Below are 22,953 nucleotides of genomic sequence, written 5' to 3'. Positions count from 1 at the left end.
GGGGCTCCAGGGAGAGAGTTCCAGGGGCCCAGGGGAGGTAGCGTGTTTCCCCCGCACTGGGCTTCCTCTCTCTGAATGTGGGCGTAGGCCGGCTGGAGGAAATGTGCTGACTCAGACCCCGGAGTAAGGCACTCAGTTCACCCCAACGGAGGGAAGATGGGGGGGAGGGAGAGAGGGAGGGAGGGAAGGAGGGGGGGAGGGAGAGAGGGAGGGAGGGAAGGAGGGGGGGAGGGAGAGAGGGAGGGAGGGAAGGGGGGGGAGGGAGAGGGAGGGAAGGAGGGAAGGAGGGGGGGAGGGAGAGAGGGAGGGAGGGAGGGAGGGAAGGAGGGAGGGAGGGAGGGAGAGAGGGAGGGAGGGAGGGAGGGAGGGAGGGAGGGAGAGAGGGAGGGAGAGAGGGAGGGAGGGAGGGAAGGAGGGGGGGAGGGAGAGAGGGAGGGAGGGAAGGGGGGGGAGGGAGAGGGAGGGAAGGAGGGAAGGAGGGGGGGAGGGAGAGAGGGAGGGAGGGAGGGAAGGAGGGAGGGAGGGAGGGAGAGAGGGAGGGAGAGAGGGAGGGAGGGAGGGAGAGAGGGAGGGAGGGAAGGGGGAAAAGTCCCAATCCAGAGACGAGGGCAGAAGGAGGAGGGGCAGAAGGCAGAAGGAGGGCAGAAGGAGGAGGGGGGGCACAGTAGGAGGGTCAGCTGGATGAGCCAGCTGTAGCATGTGTGTGTGTGTGTGTGTGTGTGTGTGTGTGTGTGCGCGTGCGCTGGGGGTTGATATAAGGAGCTGTGTGCAAACAGCGTTGAGCGATGCCCTGTTGTGTGGTGAACGACTGACGCGAGGATGGTAACCATGGCGACGCCAGACCATAAACCACCCCAATTAACTTCACAAACGTCCAACTGCAACATTCTGCCTACAACGCAACAGATTATTTGGCAGTTCCCTATATCCCACAATGACACTCAATATATTGCATTTGCTGATTACCATTGACATTCTATGGAATAGTAAACTCAAGCGTACCTGCACTGCACACAATCTATGTTTGGTGGTCCATGTCCGCAGTGCATACACTAACCAGCCTGTCATTGGTCCAGGTCTGGAGTATCTTATGCCCATTGGCTCAGTCAACACACAGAGTCTGGGCGGGATCTATCATCTATCATCAGACATCAAAGTGGAGCAGGCTACCACTTGATCCAAAGAACACCAGAGCTCCCTCAGAAGCCTGGCTCGAGTTTCTCAAACAGACATGATGTCAGATTACATAGGCTTTATGATATATGGTCTAGACGAGTAGTTGTAGTACACATGTGGGCGTCGTACGATAGCTCAATACAGACTGCTTATAGGATGGATAATGACGATGCGCTCTCTCATTTCTGTAAATACACCCACTGGTTTTCCTGTATTGTAAGGGTGAGTTTGGGTTGTGTTTTGTAGGTTGCCTATCACTTAGGCTACACAATGTGAAAAATAAACAATGCGTGTACAAAAACATTAAGAACACCTTCCTAATATTGAGTTGTGGCACTCATTTTGCCCTCAGAACAGCCTCAATTCATCAGGGCATGGACTCTACAAGGTGTTGAAAGTGTTCCACAGGGATGCTGGCCCATGTTGACACCAATGTTTCCCACAGTTGTGTCAAGTTGACTGGAGGTCCTTTGAGTGGTGGGCCATTCTTGATTCACGCGGGAAACTGTTGAGAGTGAAAACCCCATCAGCGTTGCAATTCTTGACACAAACTAGTGCTCCTGGTAGCTACTACCATACCTGGTTCAAAGGTACTTACATATTTTCTTGACCCTTCGCCCTCTGAATGGCACACATACACAATGTCTCAATTGTCTCAAAGCTTAAAAATTATTAAACCTGTCTCTTCCCCTTCATGTACACTGATTGAAGTGGATTTAACAAGTGACATCAATAAGGGATCATAGCTTTCACCTGGATTCACCTGGTCAGTCTGTCATGGAAAGAGCAGGTGTTCTTAATGTTTTGTACTCTCAGCGTACTTATGTACTGCTATATTTAGTTCCTGTATGACATTTTGAGTGTGTCTTAATAGAATAGTAACACATTTTGTTATGGAAAATGCAGGCTATTTAAGGTGAGAGGGAAAAACATCTGGTTTATGTTCTTGTCCTGAGTTTGTAGTTGTGTGTATTTGACAGTGTCTGTCTGTCTCTCATTTACAAATGGTGTCTGTAGCACACCCACCCCTTCTGCTGTGTTTAGTCTGGGGACGTGACAGCCTTTCAACTCAGGACCAGCGCCACACACACACACACTGCCTAGGGCCTCTATCATCGGAGTGACAGGAGAAGGCAGAGTAGTGTTTAAGGACCTGTCAGACATCAAGACACACACACACACACACACACACACACACACACACACACACACACACACACACACACACACACACACACACACACACACACACACACACACACACACACACACACACACAACAACAACAAAAATAAGAAGGGTACAGTTGAAGTCGTAAGTTTACATACACCTTAATCAAATACATTTAAACTCAGTTTTTCACAATTCCTGACATTTAATCCTAGTAAAAATCCCCTGTTTTAGGTCAATTAGGATCACCACTTTATTTTAAGAATGTGAAATGTCAGAATAATAGTAGAGAGAATGATTGATTTATTTCAGCTTTTATTTCTTTCATCACATTCCCAGTGGGTCAGAAGTTTACATACACTCAATTAGTATTTGGTAGCATTGCCTTTAAATTGTTTAACTTGGGTCAAACGTTTCAGGTAGCCTTCCACAAGCTTCCCACAATAAGTTGGGTGAATTTTGGCCCATTCCTCCTGACAGAGCTGGTGTAACTGAGTCAGGTTTGTAGGCCTCCTTGCTCGCACACATATTTTCAGTTCTGCCCACAAATTTTCTATAGGATTGAGGTCAGGGCTTTGTGATGGCCACTCCAATATCTCGACTTTGTTGTCCTTAAGCAATTTTGCCCCATCTTTGGAAGTATGCTTGGGGTCATTGTCCATTTGTAAGACCCATTTGCGACCAAGCGTTAACTTCCTGACTGATGTCCTGAGATGTTGCTTCAATATATCCACATCATTTTCCGTCTTCATGATGCCATCTATTTTGTGAAGTGCACCAGTCCCTCTTGCAGCAAAGCACCTCCACAACATGATGCTTCCACCCCCGTGCTTCACAGTTGGGATGGTGTTCTTCGGCTTGCAAGCATCCCCCTTTTTCCTCCAAACATAACGATTGTCATTATGGCCAAACAGTTCTATTTTTTTTTTCATCAGACCAGAGGACATTTCTCAAAAAGTACGATCTTTGTCCCCATGTGCAGTTGCAAACCCCTTTTTTTATGGTGGTTTTGGAGCAGTGGCTTCTTCCTTGCTGAACGGCCTTTCAGGTTATGTCGATATAGGACTCGTTTTACTGTGGATATAGGTACTTTTGTACCTGTCTTGGCTGATTTCTTTTGATTTTCCCATGATGTCAAGTAAAGAGGCACTGAGTTTGAAGTTAGACCTTGAAATACATCCACAGGCACTCCTCCAATTGACTCAAATGATGTCAATTAGCCTATCAGAAGCTTCTAAAGTCATGACATAATTTTCTGGAATTTTCCAAGCTGTTTAAAAGCACAGTCAACTTAATGTATGTAAACTTCTGACCCACTGGAATTGTGATACAGTGAATAATAAGTGAAATAATCTGTCTGTAAACAATTATTGGGAAAATGACTTGTCATGCACCTAGTAGATGTCCTAACCGACTTGCCAAAACTATAGTTCGTTAACAAGAAATTTGTGGAGTGGTTGAAAAATTAGTTTTAATGACTCCAACATAAGTGTATGTAAACTTCCGACTTCAACTGCACTTGTTTAGTCCTTGGCTATGCCCCACCTCTCGCTAGAATTTAATTAAAAAAAGCTATTTTCACATCAGTTGTTGTCACCAAGTGCTTATACATGTAAACACAAGAAGGGACAATACATGGAATTTGGTTTCATTCATGTTATGTTTCTTAACAATAAAATGGAACAGAATTACATATAATAGGGATTGAAACCCAGCCTAAAATCCTCGCTCTCTCTCTGTAGAACAGCTATTTTATTTATTATAGTGATTAAGGAGTAACATTAAAAACAGACTAATATGACCCACCAACATTTAGATTACTATACAGAAAACCCTAAAATGACTGAAATAAGTAAATCAAGTCAATGATGAGAGAGTAGTCAGATGAAATGATAATTGAACCTAGAGGTTTGCCATGAACCAAGAGATTTTGAGTTCAAATCTCAAGTGAGGTCATGTTGAATAATAATTACTGTATAAATGGACATGCACAATGTAATCATGTATGTCAACGTGTGTAAAATATGTAAGTTGAAAACATTGTATGTTCAAAGCAAGGTTTGTGTCTGTGTGTGTACTTTAAGGTAATGCTTAAGTCGTTTTTTTGGGGTATCTGTACTTTACATTACTATTTATATTTTTTACAACTTTTACTTTTACTCCACTACATTTCTAAAGAAATTCATGCGCTTTTTACTCCATAAATGTTCTCTGACACCCAAAAGTACTTGTTACATTTCGAAATTGTCAAATTCACACACTTATCAAGAGAACATCCCTGGTCATCCCTACTGAGTCTGATCTGACGGACTCACTAAACACAAATGCTTTGTTTGTAAATTAAATTAAGAGTGTTGGAGTGTGCCCCTGGCTATCCGTAAATAACAAATACAATCGTGTCATCCGGTTTGCTTAATGTAAAGAATGCGAAATTATATATATACTTTTTACTTTTGATACTTAAGTATATTTAAAACCAAATACTGTTAGACTGTTACTCAAGTATTATTTTACTGGGTGACTTTTACTTGAGTCATTTTCTATTAAGTTATCTTTACTTGTATGACAATTGGGTACTTTTTCACCACTGGTAACCAGTTCCACAGCACTTCTTTTGCACAGCACTTTTCCCCCCCAAATATAATCTATAGTTGAATGAACATATGAGAAGTTATGTCAAGTTAGAGGTAGGTTTGGGCCAAATATATATTTTTTTGTTAATGTAGCATGGCTGTGGAACCAGTTACTTAATAATAATTTGAAGCAACTTGATTTTTGTGTTGTTGCAGTGTACCAGCAAGAAAGTGATAAATGAGGGTCTGTTTGAAAGTGGGTCATATAAACATTGCCTTATATTTATTACAGGAAATATACCACACTTTCTGTCTGAAATGGGTATCTGTCTCTCTATCCCTCTCTCTCCCCCCTCCTCTCTTAAAGGATAATAAGATTACAACAGGAATGTGTGAAAGCTGCTGTTTGTACAGCTATAGAGAAAGACTCCCCAGTCTTCTCCATAGCTGTGAGAGTAAAATATGGATATGTGTTCTAACCTCGTAAATGTCTCTGGCAGACAACGGTATGCACCGATCTCAATGCCAGACGCACTGATCAAAGGTTTAGGCCACCATCCCCAAACTGTACATCACTATCATTAATAGAGCTGTCAAGGGGGTCCTTCAGGCTTTTATAGGGCCTACTAGATGTTATATCATCGCAGGTGTCTGGCAAAAACAATACGTGCTGTATGTCAATTGAGACTATGCCCGAATCACTCTGTACTGCTGTGTGTTGAACATTCCAAACCGTTTCGTTAGCTGTCAGTCAGATTTCACATGTGGAGGGGATGCGGATAATTGCATTACCATTTTCTATGACATAATGCATTACTCAATAGGTGTATCAAAATATACCACCCTAGAAATTGTATTGCTCCTCACAGAGTTCAACTGAACTGATTTTAATGGAATCATTCAAGACACACGAGCATGGTCTGTGAGGAATTATGCCTTTGCAGGGGTTAAACGATACAGATAGTTTCATCGTGAGTGTGTGTTTTTCTGTCATAGTGGGAGGCCAGGGGAATTCTCTACGGAACAAACCACATATAGGACCTCTGATTATATGCTTAGCTAACCAACCATAACTTCTAGGGGCCTGTCAATGAACGTCCACTATTTAGAGTTCATATGATGTCATCAGCAATAAAACATGTTTGTTACACGCTCTGCTGGAACTGAAAGGGCTGAACCATTAAAGATAGAGGTGTGTGTGTGTGTTCTTTATCTACAGAGGAGTTCTGGATTGATGTGCGGAGCCTAACACGCATATCACCGCCATAACTCAACGTGAAGCGATCCATACCCTTTTCTCACTCCCAGTGAAAGACACACACACACACGCACCTAAACATCCAGCTATGCCTTTATATGGGCTGTACCTATTGTTTGTCTACTAAGGTTAGTGAATGTATATGTTCCCAGAGCTGCAAATCAACTTTGATGGCAGGGAAGATTCCTCAGGTCTAGTGCCAGGCCCAGCCTCGGTTGGGCAACTCTTAATCATGGTGTCTACATACAGCTTTGAATACGTCAGTTAGGTTGCGTTTGTTTCCCAAGAGTCTTCGAATGCTGTTGAAACGGTATATCCTACAGAGAGTGTTGACATCGACTTGGTCATAACCACATTATTACGTTACACCTTTGCTGGCCCATGAGTATAATATAGCCTGTGTGTTTGCGAGTGTGTCTGCTGTCTAACATTCTATTGTTTGTGTCCTGTGTCTTTCTGCAGCCATGGAGGAGTTGGTGTGTGAGCTGCGTCTGTTCCTGGACCTGCTGGACAGGGAGTATCTGAGTTCTGGGGTCAGGGAGAAGAAGATGCTCATCTCCAACATCCTCCACAGGGTCCTCAACGCTAATGGTCAGAACCTAAACACAACCTTTCTACAACCTCACGGTCAGACCTACAACCATCACATAACCTTTACACAACCCCACTCATCTCCAACATCCTCCACAGGGTCCTCAACGCTAATGGTCAGAACCTAAACACAACCTTTATACAACCTCACGGTCAGACCTACAACCATCACTTAACCTTTACACAACCTCAGTTCAGTTAAGGTCAGACTCCCAACCACCGCACGTCAACTATTACACAACTTTTGTCCATTCAGTTCACCTCAATCCCTTTTATATGTAATTCTTTCTGGTCCATCTTATTGTTTAGAAACATTACATGGATGAAACCAAATTCCAATTATTGTCCTTTTCTTGTGTTTACTTTGCAGTCTTCTACTGTCTCTAAAATCTCTCTCTTTATCTCTCTATTTCTCTCTCAGAGCCCTCGTTCAAGTCAGAGATCCACAGCAGCCTCCCGGCCCCCCCTCAGATGCCCCTCCCAGAGATCCCACAACCCTGGCTGGTAAGACAACCTCACATCACCTCTGATCCCTAACCTCTGACATCACCACCTTTACATCACTTTACTCTTCTCTGACTGGGCATGGTAGTCATCTGACTGGGCATGGCAGTCATCTGACTGGGCATGGTAGTCAACTGACTGGGCATGGTAGTCATCTGACTGGGCATGGTAGTCATCTGACTGGGCATGGTAGTCATCTGACTGGGCATGGTAGTCATCTGACTGGGCATGGTAGTCATCTGACTGGGCATGGCAGTCATCTGACTGGGCATGGTAGTCAACTGACTGGGCATGGTAGTCATCTGACTGGGCATGGTAGTCATCTGACTGGGCATGGTAGTCATCTGACTGGGCATGGTAGTCAACTGACTGGGCATGGTAGTCATCTGACTGGGCATGGTAGTCATCTGACTGGGCATGGCAGTCATCTAACTGGGCATGGTAGTCATCTGACTGGGCATGGTAGTCAACTGACTGGGCATGGTAGTCATCTGACTGGGCATGGTAGTCATCTGACTGGGCATGGTAGTCAACTGACTGGGCATGGTAGTCATCTGACTGGGCATGGCAGTCATCTGACTGGGCATGGCAGTCATCTGACTGGGCATGGCAGTCATCTGACTGGGCATGGTAGTCATCTGACTGGGCATGGTAGTCATCTGACTGGGCATGGTAGTCATCTGACTGGGCATGGTAGTCATCTAACTGGGCATGGTAGTCATCTGACTGGGCATGGTAGTCATCTGACTGGGCATGGCAGTCATCTGACTGGGCATGGTAGTCATCTGACTGGGCATGGTAGTCAACTGACTGGGCATGGCAGTCATCTGACTGGGCATGGCAGTCATCTAACTGGGCATGGTAGTCATCTGACTGGGCATGGTAGTCATCTGACTGGGCATGGCAGTCATCTGACTGGGCATGGTAGTCATCTGACTGGGCATGGTAGTCATCTAACTGGGCATGGTAGTCATCTAACTGGGCATGGTAGTCATCTGACTGGGCATGGCAGTCATCTGACTGGGCATGGTAGTCATCTGACTGGGCATGGTAGTCATCTGACTGGGCATGGCAGTCATCTGACTGGGCATGGCAGTCATCTGACTGGGCATGGTAGTCATCTGACTGGGCATGGCAGTCATCTAACTGGGCATGGTAGTCATCTAACTGGGCATGGTAGTTATTTGTACTGGATCAGATCTCAACACAGCCTATAAACTTGATTGATCGCTTGATGATGTTTATTGTCATTCAAGAGGAAATTCCTTCCACATTCTTCAACCACAAGTAACTTGAAACATTGAGACATGTTGCATAAGCTCAAGCCAGATTGCATGCAGTACTCTGTCCAATGAATGTCACATCCAATCATATTGGAGGGTGTTGTAACCATGTGAAGTGTTTCAGGGCGTTTTAACAGTCTCTTATAAATCAGTAGGAAGGGTAGTTCTGAGATCGATATGTTTCTGCTCTCTCACCACCTCCCAACCCCTGACACTCATCAATAACACAGGGTTTAATATATGTGGATGTGTGTGTGTGTGTGCTGTGGCAACAGAATGTGTGCGTGTGCCATTTGTCTCCAAGCGGATGTCTGATCGTATCCAGGTGTGCCGTGCTATCCCATAAACCCCCTTCACCATGACAATAACCCACACCTTGTTCTACAAAGCTGTGGTGAGGAGTGTGTGAGACATGCACACACATCCACACAGCTTCATTTTCTTGACATTTCAGGACTTTTTAGGGAGTACAAATGTTTGACCATTTAAAAAAAAAAAAGGGATTTTCCCTAACCCCTAACCCTAAACCTTAACCCTAACCCTTAACCTAACCTTAACCCCTCAAAACCTTAACCCAACACTTAAACTCAAAATAGCATTTGAAGAAATTCAGGACAGTCAGTGAATTGTTAGGACATTGGGGTCCTGATAAGGTAGGAAAACGAGTATGCACACACACACACACACACACACACACACACACACACACACACACACACACACACACACACACACACACACACACACACCCCCTTACAGTACAGTTTGTAATTAGAACCATCCTACCTCTGTCCTCCTCTCCTGACCCTAGTGTGTGTCTGGACTCTGGAACTCCTGGCTGCACTTCCCGGGAATACTTTGAGGGAGGAAGAGGAGGAGGGGGAGGAAAAGGAGGAGGAGGAGGAGGAGAGGGGTGAGGGAGGGGTTACGGGGTCATACAGTCTCTTTCTCTCTTCCTCTCCCTTTGAAATTACCATTCATTATATTGCAATGCTGACCTCTGGAAAACTGTCCAAGTAGCTGTGTTTTTTTCTTCTCAACCGTCTTTGGTTTCAGTTCACAAACATTGAATCTCCCCCTCCAATGCTCTCTCCCTCTCTCTCTCTCCTTTGGTAACTCTGTCTCCTCCATTCCTGTAGGTAATAGTGTATGTTAGAGAGGGAGGAATAATAAATGTAATAAGAATTGAGACTCAAATCCCATTATTGCACCCCTCCCCCCCAATTTGTCGAGGCATGTACTCTACAAGGAGTCGAAAGCGTTCCACAAGGATACTGGCCCGTGTTGATTCCAATGCTTCCCACAGTTGTCTCAAGTTAGCTGGATGTTCTTTGGGTGGTGGACCATTCTTGATATACACGGGAAACTGTTGAGCGTGAAAAACCCAGCAGCTTTGCAGTTCTTGACACACTCAAACCGGTGCGCCTGGCACCTACTACCTTACCCCGTTCAAGGGCATTTACATATTTTGTCTTGTCCATTCACCCTTTGAATGGCACACATACACAATCCATGTCTGAATTGTCTCAAGGCTGAAAACATATTTAACCTGTCTCCTCGCCTTCATCTACACTGATTGAAGTGGATTTACCTGGTCAGTCTAGTATGTCATGGAAAGAGCAAGTGTTCCTAATGTTTTGTACACTCAGTGCATTGTGTTGGGTCAGCGGTCCTGAAATTTCTAGAATAAGCATAATAACATCCTTTAGCAAAGTCATCTAACATGCTAACACAGACCCTCTCAGCCACTACAGAAGAGTTATGATGGTCACATGGGTGGCATTTAGTTAGGTTCACTTAGCGATTAGCAGAGAAAGAGACTGTTGATAGAGGCAAGGACCGCTGTCGCTAAGAATTGTTATTTGTGCCAGGGCAGTTGACTTTTTATTGACCCTTTCTCCAAAGCGCACACACACACACACACACACACACACACACCACACACACACACACACACACACACACACACACACACACACACACACACACACACACACACACACACACACACACACACAGGCCCTAATATCATTAGGGGTCAGGAGTCCCTTACAGGATATCTGTTAATCAGATAGACAAAGATTGGGGCATTTTATTCCAACCAGCCAAATCAACCTCACTTTGAACCACCCAGCAGGCTTCCCCTCCTGTGTGTGGTGTATGCGAGGGGTGTGTGTGTGTGTGTGTAGGAGTTTGTGTGTGTATCTGTGTGTTTGTGTGTGTGTATCTGTGTGTTCGTGTGTGTTCGTGTGTGTGTGTGTTCATGTTTGTGTGTATGTGTGTGTGTGTGTGTTAGGGAAAATGTATGAAAGAGTACTGTGTGTGTATGCTCAAGAGAGAGAGAGAGAGAGCATATTGGAGGTGTTCATGTGATGATTTTTTCACCACTGCAAACATTTTTGAAACCTGAGGCCTTGAATGAGCTCAACCCCATTAAGAGTTCCCTTCTCTTGCTCATTCCCACACAGTAGCCCCAGTCTTGTGTGGTTCCAGTCTAACACTGTCCTCAGTCAGGGCCAGACAGGAATGCAGGGATCAATGAAGTGGTTGTTCGTCAACACAGTGTCACCACCCTATCACACTCCTGTTAACACACAGACTGTAGAATAGAGGGTGCTTAGTGCTTGTCTTTACCTCGAGAGTAGATAGATTAGTAAACAAGGGTATGGCCCTGTAGCCTGGTTAAACCAGTGAAACCATTGTTTCACTTGCTGAGTACAGGTCCCAGTCTGGTTTAACCAGGCTAAGGGCTCTTAACTCCAGGACAGGAGTTTTCCTGATCAGGGTGTCAGGTAAAACTCAGAGCCCTACTTCCAGGAAATGAAAGTCTTGAGGAAAAGATTGTCAAGGGTTAATGTCGGTTGTAGACAGAGTGAGTTCCTTGAGGCTGCTGACAAACAAGGTATGCTTGTTGATTGACAGGACCCTTGAGGGGTGAGGATGGAAACGGTTCCATGTGTAGAGAGGGATCTGGATACTTAGATCTCTTAGTTTTCTTAGTGGAAGCATAAAATGAACTCAGCAAAAAATGAAACGTCAACTGTCAACTGCGTTTATTTTCAGCAAACTTAACATGTGTAAACATAACATAACAAAATTCAACAATTGAGACATTAACTGAACAAGTTTCACAGACATGTAAGTAACAGTCAGTATCTGGTGTGGCCACCAGCTGCATTAAGTACTGCAGTGCGTCCCCTCCTCATGGACTTCACCAGATTTGCCAGTTCTTGCTGTGATATGTTACCCCACTCTTCCACCAAGGCACCTGCAAGTTCCCAGAATTTTTTGGGGGGAATGGCCCTAGCCCTCACCCTCCGATCCAACAGGTCCCAGACATGCTCAATGGGATTGAGATCCGGGCTCTTCGCTGGCCATGGTAGAACACTGACATTCCTGTCTTGCAAGAAATCACGCACAGAACGAGCAGTATGGCTGGTGGCATTGTCATGCTGGAGGGTCTTGCCAGGATGAGCCTGCAGGAAGGGTACCACATCAGGGAGGAGGATGTCTTCTCTGTAACGCACAGCATTGAGATTGCCTGCAATGACAACAAGCTCAGTCCAATGATGCTGTGACACACTGCACCAGACCATGACGGACCCTCCACCTCCAAATCGATTGCGTTCCAGAGTACAGGCCTCGGTGTAACGCTCATTCCTTCGACGATAAACGCAAATCCGACCATCACCCCTGGTGAGACAAAACCGTGACTCGTCAGTGAAGAGCACTTTGCCAGTCCTGTCTGGTCCAGCGACAGTGGGTTTGTGCCCATAGGTGACGTTGTTGCCGGTGATGTCTGGTGAGGACCTGCCTTATAACAGGCCTACAAGCCCTCAGTCCAGCCTCTCTCAGCCTATTGCGAACAGTTTGAGCACTTATGGAGGGTTTGTGCGTTCCTGGTGTAACTCAGGCAGTTGTTGTTGTCATCCTGTACCTGTCCCGCAGGTGTGATATTCGGATGTACCGATCCTGCGCAGGTGTTGTTACGCGTGGTCTGCCACTGCGAGGACGATCAGCTGTCCGCCCTGTCTCCCTGTAGCGCTGTCTTAGGCGTCTCACAGTACAGACATTGCAATTTATTGCCCTGGCCACATTTGCAGTCCTCATGCCTCCTTGCAGCATGCCTTAGGCACGTTCATGCAGATGAGCAGGGACCCTGGGCATCTTTCTTTTGGTGTTTTTCAGAGTCAGTAGAAAGGCCTCTTTAGTGTTCTAAGTTTTCATAACTGTGACCTTAATTGCCTACTGTCTGTAAGCTGTTAGTGTCTTAACGACCGTTCCACAGGTGCATGTTCATTAATTGTTTATGGTTCATTGAACAAGCATGGGAAACAGTGTTTAAACCCTTTACAATGAAGATCTGTGAAGTTATTTGGATTTTTTATTGAATTATCTTTGAAAGACAGGGTCCTGAAAAAGGGATGTTTCTTTTTTTGCTGAGTTGATGTAGCTCCTCCTTTGACCTTCAGTCACTGGCAGTACTCGGGGTATACACGCACACTCACACTCACTAAGTGGAGGAGCTTCTTGAGTCATTTTAAAACTACCCCTAACCAGTGTTTTCACGATACCAGATTTTTGACTTTGATACCCAGTTTAGTATATTAATACTCGATACTGAAACGGTACTCAATACCAAAATGATACTCGATGCTGAAACAATACCAGGCCCAAAAATTAAATAACATATTAGTTAAAGACACAGAATAACCACTGGGCTTTACTTTTTTTAAACATTGAATAAAATGTTGATTACTGGTAGAACAAATAAAATAACAAATAGAATATATGATATTCTGTGTTCAATTTCTTGCAAAAAATAAAACACTATATTAAATAACAGAAGAAAACCTAACATTTTTCTTATGCAAAACCAATTATCTCTAGACATTTTTTAAATGTAATTTGATACATTTCAGTGCTAATTTGCTCATCTATGGCCATAATATTGGGTCAAATGACATTCATTAGACATATAATTCATTACAGCTAAATAATTGAATGTATATTAAATGAATAGTTTAGTTCCAAAACGACATAAAAGACACTTTGAAACTCATTTCTGAAGCTTCTGTATTGCGATAGTCTATAGGCCATAGAAAAACAATGGATTTTACACATCAGAGTGCAATTCACTTCCCAGGGTGCAATGCTTCGCCCAGGGCTGCTGGCTGGCTAGTGGCTACTGGCCTTTGAGTTGTGTAATCATATTATAATGCTCACATAAATGTCATTCTGAATATATTTTCATGTCATTGTCACTCAAAAATAATCAAAAATAGTAAAAAATAATAATAATTATGTTTTGGAACTAACCCTCCCTTGCACTGCTTTGTAACACATTTTGCTTAGTTGTTTCGTGGGCTGCTCTGTAATCAAAGTATTCCCATAGTTAGCTTCTGCAGCCAGTTTTATCAACAAGGTATGATGTTTCTCTTTGAAGAAGCTATGCTGTCTGCATTTTCTCTCCTTTTGCTTGCTGCTCAAAAATGGCTCACACTGTGTCAGCTGCATGCGCAAGCGCAACCTGGCTAGCTACAGCCCCCTTGAGAAGATTCAGTCAAATGACTAGACCCTCTCAATGCGTATGTGATGCGAGACACATTTGACAGAAGTACCACAAGTAACAAAATGTTTAATGTTCTTGTATTGGAAAAGTATAGCAGTTTTGGTATACAGTGCAACACTACCCAACCCTCACCTCATAAATCTGTGAATCAGACAAAGAGGATGAAGGGGGAGTTTCTTTACTCTTGTACTCCATGTTTCGCACACACACAGCTGGCCGTGATTAGGCAGTCATAATTGCCACCAGGCGTTCAGATTGACACAGACTGACTGAAACCTCATGGGAACAGTCCATCCTATCTCCCCCCTCTCCCTCTCTCTCTCTCTCTCTCTCTCTCTCTCTCTCGCTCTCTCTCGCTCTCTCTCTCTTTTTTTTCTCTCGGCTATGCTCCCTGTGGTGTTTCAACAGCAGGGTTTCAGTCTACACATTGACCCTTACCGATAGCCATCACACAGGGGGTTAGGCATGTACATGTGCGTCTATTTGATGTCATTACTTTGAGCCGGATGAATGGCCCAGCGCCAGTTGCTCTCAGATACATTGCATGGAGTGTGGGTTTGAGAGTGGTGCTGCTCCATCCCGGCTCGATGTAGGAGAATATGGGGCAAGCCTAGCCAGGCCTGCTGCTGAGACACAAATGAGTTCCATCTGTGTTGATGTTGGCGAGTGCCCCCCCCCCCCCCCCCCACACCTCACCTCAGCTCCTCTCCCCAAATCAACCCAGCCACCCCCTACACACATTTTCATAGAGAGCCACTCATACACACACATTTTCTCTCTTCTCTTTCTTGTTCGCATACACACGCCCGATATACACATATTTGTACGTGGACACACAGAGATACTTTTGGTCGTGTAGTGTATGTGGACACCTGCTCGTCGAACATCTCATTCCAAAATCATGGGCATTAATATGGAGTTGGTCCCCCCTTTGCCGCTATTGAAGCCTCCACTCTTCTGGGAAGGCTTTCCACTAGATGTTGGAACATTGCTGCGGGAACTAGCTTCCATTCAGCCACAATAGCATTAGTTAGGTCTGGCACTGGTGTTGGGCGATTAGGCCTGGCTCGCAGTCGGCATTCCAATTCATCCCAAAGATGTTTGATGGAGTTGAGGTCAGGGCTCTGTACAGGCCAGTCAAGTTCTTCCACAATGATCCCGACAAACCATTTCTGTATGGACCTCGCTTTGTGCACGGTGGCATTGTCATGCTGAAACAGGAAAGGGCCTTCCCCAAACTGTTGCCACAAAGTTGGAAGCACAGAGTCGTCTAGAATGCCATTATTCCTCCTCCACCAAACTTTACAGTTGGCATTATGCATTTGGGCAGGTAGCGTTCTCCTGGCATCCACCGAACTCAGATTTGTCCATCGAACTGCCGGATGGTGAAGTGTGATTCATCACTCCACTTCGCGGCTTAGCTGTTGTTGCTCCTAGATGTTTCCACTTCACAATAACAGCACTTACAATTGACCAGGGCAGCTCTAGCAGGGCAGAAATTTGAGGAACTGACTTGTTAAAAAGGTGGCATCCTATGACGGTGCCACGTTGAAAGTCACTGAGCTCTTCAGTAAGGCCATTCTACTGCCAATGTTTGTCTATGGAGATTGCATGACTGTGTACTCAATTGTATTCACCCGTCAGCAATTGGTGGGTCTGAAATAGCCGAATCCACAAATTTGAAGGGGTGTCCAGATACTTTTGTGTATACAGTCAGAACATATATACTGCTCAAAAAATAAAGGGAACACTTAAACAACACATCCTAGATCTGAATGAAATAAATAATCTTATTAAATACTTTTTTCTTTACATAGTTGAATGTGCTGACAACAAAATCACACAAAAATAATTAATGGAAATCCAATTTATCAACCCATGGAGGTCTGGATTTGGAGTCACACTCAAAATTAAAGTGGAAAACCACACTACAGGCTGATCCAACTTTGATGTAATGTCCTTAAAACAAGTCAAAATGAGGCTCAGTAGTGTGTGTGGCCTCCACGTGCCTGTATGACCTCCCTACAACGCCTGGGCATGCTCCTGATGAGGTGGCGGATGGTCTCCTGAGGGATCTCCTCCCAGACCTGGACTAAAGCATCCGCCAACTCCTGGACAGTCTGTGGTGCAACGTGGCGTTGGTGGATGGAGCGAGACATGATGTCCCAGATGTGCTCAATTGGATTCAGGTCTGGGGAACGGGCGGGCCAGTCCATAGCATCACTGCCTTCCTCTTGCAGGAACTGCTGACACACTCCAGCCACATGAGGTCTAGCATTGTCTTGCATTAGGAGGAACCCAGGGCCAACCGCACCAGCATATGGTCTCACAAGGGGTCTGAGGATCTCATCTTGGTACCTAATGGCAGTCAGGCTACCTCCGGCGAGCACATGGAGGGCTGTGCGGCCCCCCAAAGAAATGCCACCCCACACCATGACTGACCCACCGCCAAACCGGTCATGCTGGAGGATGTTGCAGGCAGCAGAACGTTCTCCACGGCGTCTCCAGACTCTGTCACGTCTGTCACGTGCTCAGTGTGAACCTGCTTTCATCTGTGAAGAGCACAGGGCGTCAGTGGCGAATTTGCCAATCTTGGTGTTCTCTGGCAAATGCCAAACGTCCTCCACGGTGTTGGGCTGTAAGCACAACCCCCACCTGTGGACGTCGGGCCCTCATACCACCCTCATGGAGTCTGTTTCTGACCGTTTGAGCAGACACATGCACATTTGTGGCCTGCTGGAGGTCATTTTGCAGGGCTCTGGCAGTGCTTCTCCTGCTCCTCCTTGCACAAAGGCGGAGGTAGCGGTCCTGCTGCTGGGTTGTTGCCCTCCTACGGCCTCCTCCACGTCTCCTGATGTACTGGCCTGTCTCCTGGTAGCGCCTCCATGCTCTGGACACTACGTTGACAGACACAGCAAACATTCTTGCCACAGCTCGCATTGATGTGCCATCCTGGATGAGCTGCACTACCTGAGCCACTTGTGTGGGTTGTAGACTCCGTCTCATGCTACCACTAGAGTGAAAGCACCGCCAGCATTCAAAAGTGACCAAAACATCAGCCAGGAAGCATAGGAACTGAGAAGTGGTCTGTGGTCACCACTGCAGAACCACTCCTTTATTGGGGGTGTCTTGCTAATTGCCTATAATTTCCACCTGTTGTCTATTCCATTTGCACAACAGCATGTGAAATTTATTGTCAATCAGTGTTGCTTCCTAAGTGGACAGTTTGATTTCACAGAAGTGTGATTGACTTGGAGTTACATTGTGTTGTTTAAGTGTTCCCTTTATTTTTTGAGCAGTGTATATTATCTTCCTCTTACACACCCACATACTCCGTTCTCCAGTCCACTCCGTTCTCCAGTCCACTCTGTTCTCCAGTCCACTCTGTTCTCCAGTCCACTCTGTTCTCCAGTCCACTCTGTTCTCCAGTCCACTCTGTTCTCTAGTCCACTCCGTTCTCCAGTCCACTCCGTTCTCCAGTCCACTCCGTTCTCCAGTCCACTCCGTTTTCCAGTCCACTCTGTTCTCCAGTCCACTCTGTTCTCCAGTCCACTCTGTTCTCCAGTCCACTCTGTTCTCCAGTCCACTCCGTTCTCCAGTCCACTCGGTTCTCCACTCCGCTTGGCTGTGTTCGTCTCTCTGAGGCAGACAAGCTCCATTTGTGTTTAATTTCCTTTCTCACACTCACTCTCTCTTTCTCTCTGTCTCAACTCCTGACTGAGACAACTCGCTCCTCCTCCTCGTTTCCTCCCCAAGCGCTCGTTAAGATAAATATGTGTCTCGGCCGAGGGCTTTGTGTCCGAGTTAGTGTAGACACACACATGCACACACACAAATACTCACACAGTGGAATCACTCTCCCACTGTGTTTGTATGAGTTCCTTGATTTTTTTTTTCTCTGTATGCTTTCCTTCATGTCAGTCTACTGTAGAACGTTTCCACACGTGGAATTCTATACATACACACATTCCTATCCCTACCGTGTACTGAGTTGGTCTTCAGTACTTCTTAAAGGGGTCTCTTTTTGCAAGTGTCTGAATTGTTGAAAACCTTGTGGGGGTTGAAAAGAAAGGAAATAACTGAAAAGAACTGCTAACTACAACCACTGAAAGCCAATAGTCTGTCACAATGGCCATTGCTGTGTTGTGGTTGGATAAGCCCGATTCTTCTGTATTTGGTCAATCCAATTCTAACCTAAAAGAGGAACACATTTAGTGCCGGCATGTAACAATGTCGCCATTCTAAATTAAGCCTTGATGTGCGTACACATTATGAGGCTGGAGCTGAGTCAATCACTTCCCAATTAATCAATTCACCCATTTCGTTAGTTGCTTGTAATCACAAGCAGCTAACGAAATGGGTGAATTGATTAATTGGGAAGTGATTGATTCAGCTCCAGCCTCATAACGAAAAACACACACAAATCTGTGTGTGTTTTTTGTTTCAATATACTGTGGTATTGATGGCAAACTTAGGCAAAATTGGCCCTGCCATCACTTGCTTAGGCATTAGTTTCTCAGTGGACTTCCCCTACTTGGTGGTTGGTCTAACCACAGTTAAATGCAGTCACCTCACCATTTGTATTGTGTCATAGACAAAGGCAATTAAATATAATTTACTGTTGACACACAACAACAAATCCATGATGAAACAGCTCTCACATCTCTGTGGAAACGCCACAACAAGCGGTAAATCTCCATTAATCACGTTTTTTATTACAGTAAGGAAATCTCATGACGAGCAGTGACACTTTTAAAAGATCACGTGATGGGACCATGGCGTGAAGAGTCACCAACTCCATAGGCCTTTATGCGTATAAACTCTTTTGGAAAAAGTTTCCCTGAAAACTGGAGCACAAATGGAAAACCAATTTCGCTCCTTTTTCCCCAAAACGTTTTCAAAGACCGTTTTTATAGGGCCAAGTCTCTCTCTATTCCCATCGATGATGTGATCTAACTGACTATATAAAGAAACTAAGTGAAAACTCACACTGCCTCTAAAACGGAGTAAAACAAAGCATTGAGATCTAGCTGAATACGTATTTGACACAGTGAATGAGACCGCTCTCTTAAACTAACTGAATGACGACTGACTGTAGGTAGTTGGCAAGGACCAAGCTTCCTGTGTGACTAAGTAAGCGAGGGTCTGTTCGGAATGTGTGTGGATGTGTGTTCGGAGTGAATGAGTGTGGATGTGTTTTCGGGGTGAATGAGTGTGTGTGTGTGTGTGTTCCTGTTTCACTATGCCAGTTCACTCCCAGTACAATAGGCAAAGTCCATTCCAGCCCAAACAGACACTCAGGGGGCTGTCCAACAAAAACAGAGGCCTTCTCGGCCCCTCTATCCCAGGCTCTATCCCTGACCAATGTTCCCTGTAAGCTGTGTGGGTGCGCAGTAGCCCCGAGACTGCCGCGCAGCTCCCCGGGACTGCCGCACAGAAGAAATATCAGCCCACGGAGAGAAGCACGAGATTAAACGTCTCAACTTTGTAGAGCAGTGGTCACCAACAGGTCGACCGCGATCGATTGGTCAATCTCCAAGGCATTCCCTAGTCGATCGCCAAATATTTCTGTAAAAAACCCAATGATAAAGCCTTGTATCTTTTTTATTTTTATTTGTCTTGGGCTGTTGGCGGTAGGTACACCTGATTCAACTGTTGCCATTTTGAACCATTTCATGTGTCTGAAGGTACAAACTCTGCCTACCTGGAAGGCCCGGAGAGCAAATCAAGTGCACTATAGGTCTACCGTTGGCCAATCGGAGGCTCCGATTACCGTGTCTGCAGTAACGTAGCAGGCATAAAAGAAAGCTACATCAGAGTTAATACTGTGAGATTTTAAAACCATGACTAGAGAGAGACTGTCAACGAATACAGCGTTCTTCCTATTTCCACTCAGCGCTGCAACAAACACTGCAGCAGTAATGAATGAGGAGGAAAGTGTATCTATAGGCTTGTGTTGTTGTTATTATTAGTGGCTTGGGTCTTTTTTAATATCAAGGAATATTTCACTTTCTCTGTTCATAGGAGTAACAGCATGAATTTGTGCATGAGGCAGACAATGTGGTGCGACTCAAGTTTCGCCATCAGCTGGAAGACGGTGTCCCTTTTTGGTCAGTGTCAGTGGAGGAAAGGGAGAGCGGACGGATGTAGAGAGGCGGACCCTCAGTCTTCTGCTCTCTCCCTACGCTGGGACTGACCATCAGATGCAGGCATCATCAGCCCAGTAAAATAAAACATTAATTAATCGCAGCAGGCTGCTGAGGGGAGAACAGCTCATAATAATGGCCGGATCAGAGCAAATGAAATGGCATCAAACACATGGAAACCGCTCCAGCCATTACCACAAGTCCATTCTCCCTAATTAAGGTGCCACCAACCTCCTGTGAAGTGTATGCTCACTTAGCTGTGCCTCACAAGTAATACAACAACGGATCTATTACCGGTGTGATCATATAGCCTACCTCAAAGTTTGAAATATAATTTAAAATAAAATCCCAAACAACAATGCAATGGCAGGGCAATTCAAGCAAAGCCTATATGCAGTGATAATGTATTGGGCCTATAGCTGCACAAACCTCATTGCTACAGTACTGTTTTTAATTGGTTAATGTTGCATAGGCATACATTTTTTAAGTCATGTTAAAAAAAATCTGAGTGGTAGATTTCGGTATTTTGACTCAGGAAGTCATGTTGACTCAAAACATTGGTGACCACTGTTCTAGAGTTTTCTCTGTTAACACTATCAATGTTTCCCTTTACTGTGGCAATTGTGATCGAATTAACATACCGAAACAAAATTAACTATACAAGAGATTTTGTTTTAGGCAGAACGCATCGGAGTAGGATTCTATTGCATTGACATGCATGACTCAGCCCGTACTCTACACAAACCGGTGCAGCATAACCAATCAGAGCTGCAGTAGGCCTATATGCAAATAGGCCTTTGCCATATGGATCCTTGCCATTTTACTTTGAACTGGACTGTGTTTACAGCATGAGCGGTTGTGAGTAGATGCCATTGTTTTGAGTTCAAGCAAGAGCTGCATGTAGCCACACGTGCACATTTTGTTCATATCCTTTGCTAGTTAGTGAGTTATTAGTCCCATAATAAATAATTTGTAGTCAGCAATAGGGGAGTGATTGCTTCCTACAAGAGCACAAAACGTACATTTCTAGACATCTTTGAAAAGGTTTTTGTCTTAAAGGGGCAGTGTTGTATTTTGAGACAGTCTTGAATAAGGTAAGTAGCCAATAGGCAGAGGATAGCATAATTTGTCTGATTCGCTGTAATAATGGTATGGGAATAATAATGCATTTTATTTTGTAAGGTGGTTTCTTGCATCAAACAACACGACAACATTTTCAGTTACCTCCATGTTTGAAGGACAAGTGGATAAACAGGTTAATGTCAAGCCCTGCATGTTTTTTCAAAAGTCTCATGGAATGTTGGCTTACATTGAACACCACACATTGGCTGCTACTGTAGGCTTAATGATAAAACAGCTATTTTAATGTTAAAATGTTATTGGATGCATTTTCACCATTGTTTTTGATTGGTATGCCACTATGGTAGGCTCACATTATTATCAAATAGCCACAGTAGCATACTTGGCCACTGTTAAAATGTAAACTTAAAGCGGGTACAGCCTCAGTGTTCACACTAAACGCGCTGGAAGTTGCACATCATTTTCACAACGTTTGCGCTCAGCAGACTTGAAATTTGCTCAATGCCCCCAACATTCTTTGGGCTCATTGCACCGGACCTCTCCCCTCCCTCTGGCCCATATTGACACCTCATTGTGAGGTGGCAGAAAGAGGGGAAGAGGTGTGGAGGTCTGGAAGTTTCCTATCGCTCCTCTGTTCCACACTCCCTCAATGCTTGTTTCTCTTGTGCTGGTTTTTCCCTACTCGGCATTCAGACTGGCACATCCGCTCCGGCTGCGTGCAAGAGCACACCTGCCTAGAAACACAGACTTATCCCCCATTCCCAGGAAAAGAGGGAGGGAGGGAGGGAGAGAATAGAATTCAGAATGGGAACTGGCACAAGGTTTTGCTGAGGTTCCACTAATATGGGCAGGTCGTGTAAAAACAGTTTTGGTGTAACATTTAGATTAGTATCAGTGAACATGGCTCAGTGGCCATGCTTGTTCTGAAAGGGGGGAGTGCTGGGTTTTAGGATCCAGCAGAGGGTGCTTTTTCACACCAACCACTGGTATGGTGTGTGTGCCTGAGTGAGAGTTGCTGGATGTGTGCGTCTTCATGAGCGTGCGTGTTCGAGAAACTCTTGGAATGGTATGAGTGCGCTGGTGACTAATCTGTAGAAGTCCGGTTTGAGTTTCTCTCAGACACAATTGACTATTCACCATCCTTCAACAGCCAGGGGCAGTTTCATATGGAGAGCGGGTAGGCGTGCTAGAGACGTTTTGTAGGCGTTTTTGTTCCTACAGTGCATGCGAGTTTGCTAAGGCCAGGCAAAAGGCTCAGAGGCCCAGAAGTCAGACAGTTTGATACGCCGTGAAGTGCTGCCTTAGCACGGCTCCATGGTCCGTGTGTGTGTGTGTGTGTGTGTGTGTGTGTGTGTGTGTGTGTGCATAAGTGAATGCGCACACGTGCATATCAGTAATTCTCCCCCCTCTTGTTTGGTTTAGATGCACTGATGACCCCAACTGCTGCAGGGGCTGGCAGAGATATGGCCTCCATATTTAGTAAGCAGAAAAGCTCAGATTAAAGTTGGCTGCACTTGACTGGACCCATATCAGAATAGGAATGGCAGGGTCATGGAGAATGAGATGGAAGAAAACATGTGTTGTTCACCATGGACAATAC

The 22,953-nt window shown here is 45.1% G+C and overlaps 1 protein-coding gene across 4 annotated transcripts in view; it reads left to right on the top strand.

The window, feature by feature from the left end:
• LOC106577495 (actin filament-associated protein 1) overlaps positions 1–22,953 on the top strand; it is a 117,773-nt gene that overhangs the window by 62,439 nt on the left and 32,381 nt on the right. For 3 of the 4 annotated variants that reach the window (XM_045701280.2, XM_045701282.2, XM_045701281.2), the window contains exons 2-3: positions 6,640–6,768; positions 7,190–7,272. In XM_045701280.2, the coding sequence (XP_045557236.1) occupies positions 6,640–6,768; positions 7,190–7,272 (212 nt within the window). Of the gene's footprint in view, positions 1–6,639; positions 6,769–6,850; positions 6,885–7,189; positions 7,273–22,953 lie in introns of those variants that run through there. The other variant, XM_082965062.1, reaches the window with a different exon arrangement.

The sequence above is a fragment of the Salmo salar genome, chromosome 18 (assembly GCF_965601325.2).
Source record: "Salmo salar chromosome 18, fSalSal1, whole genome shotgun sequence".
Taxonomy (NCBI): Eukaryota; Metazoa; Chordata; class Actinopteri; order Salmoniformes; family Salmonidae; genus Salmo; species Salmo salar.
This window is presented reverse-complemented; position numbering and strand designations above follow the sequence as displayed.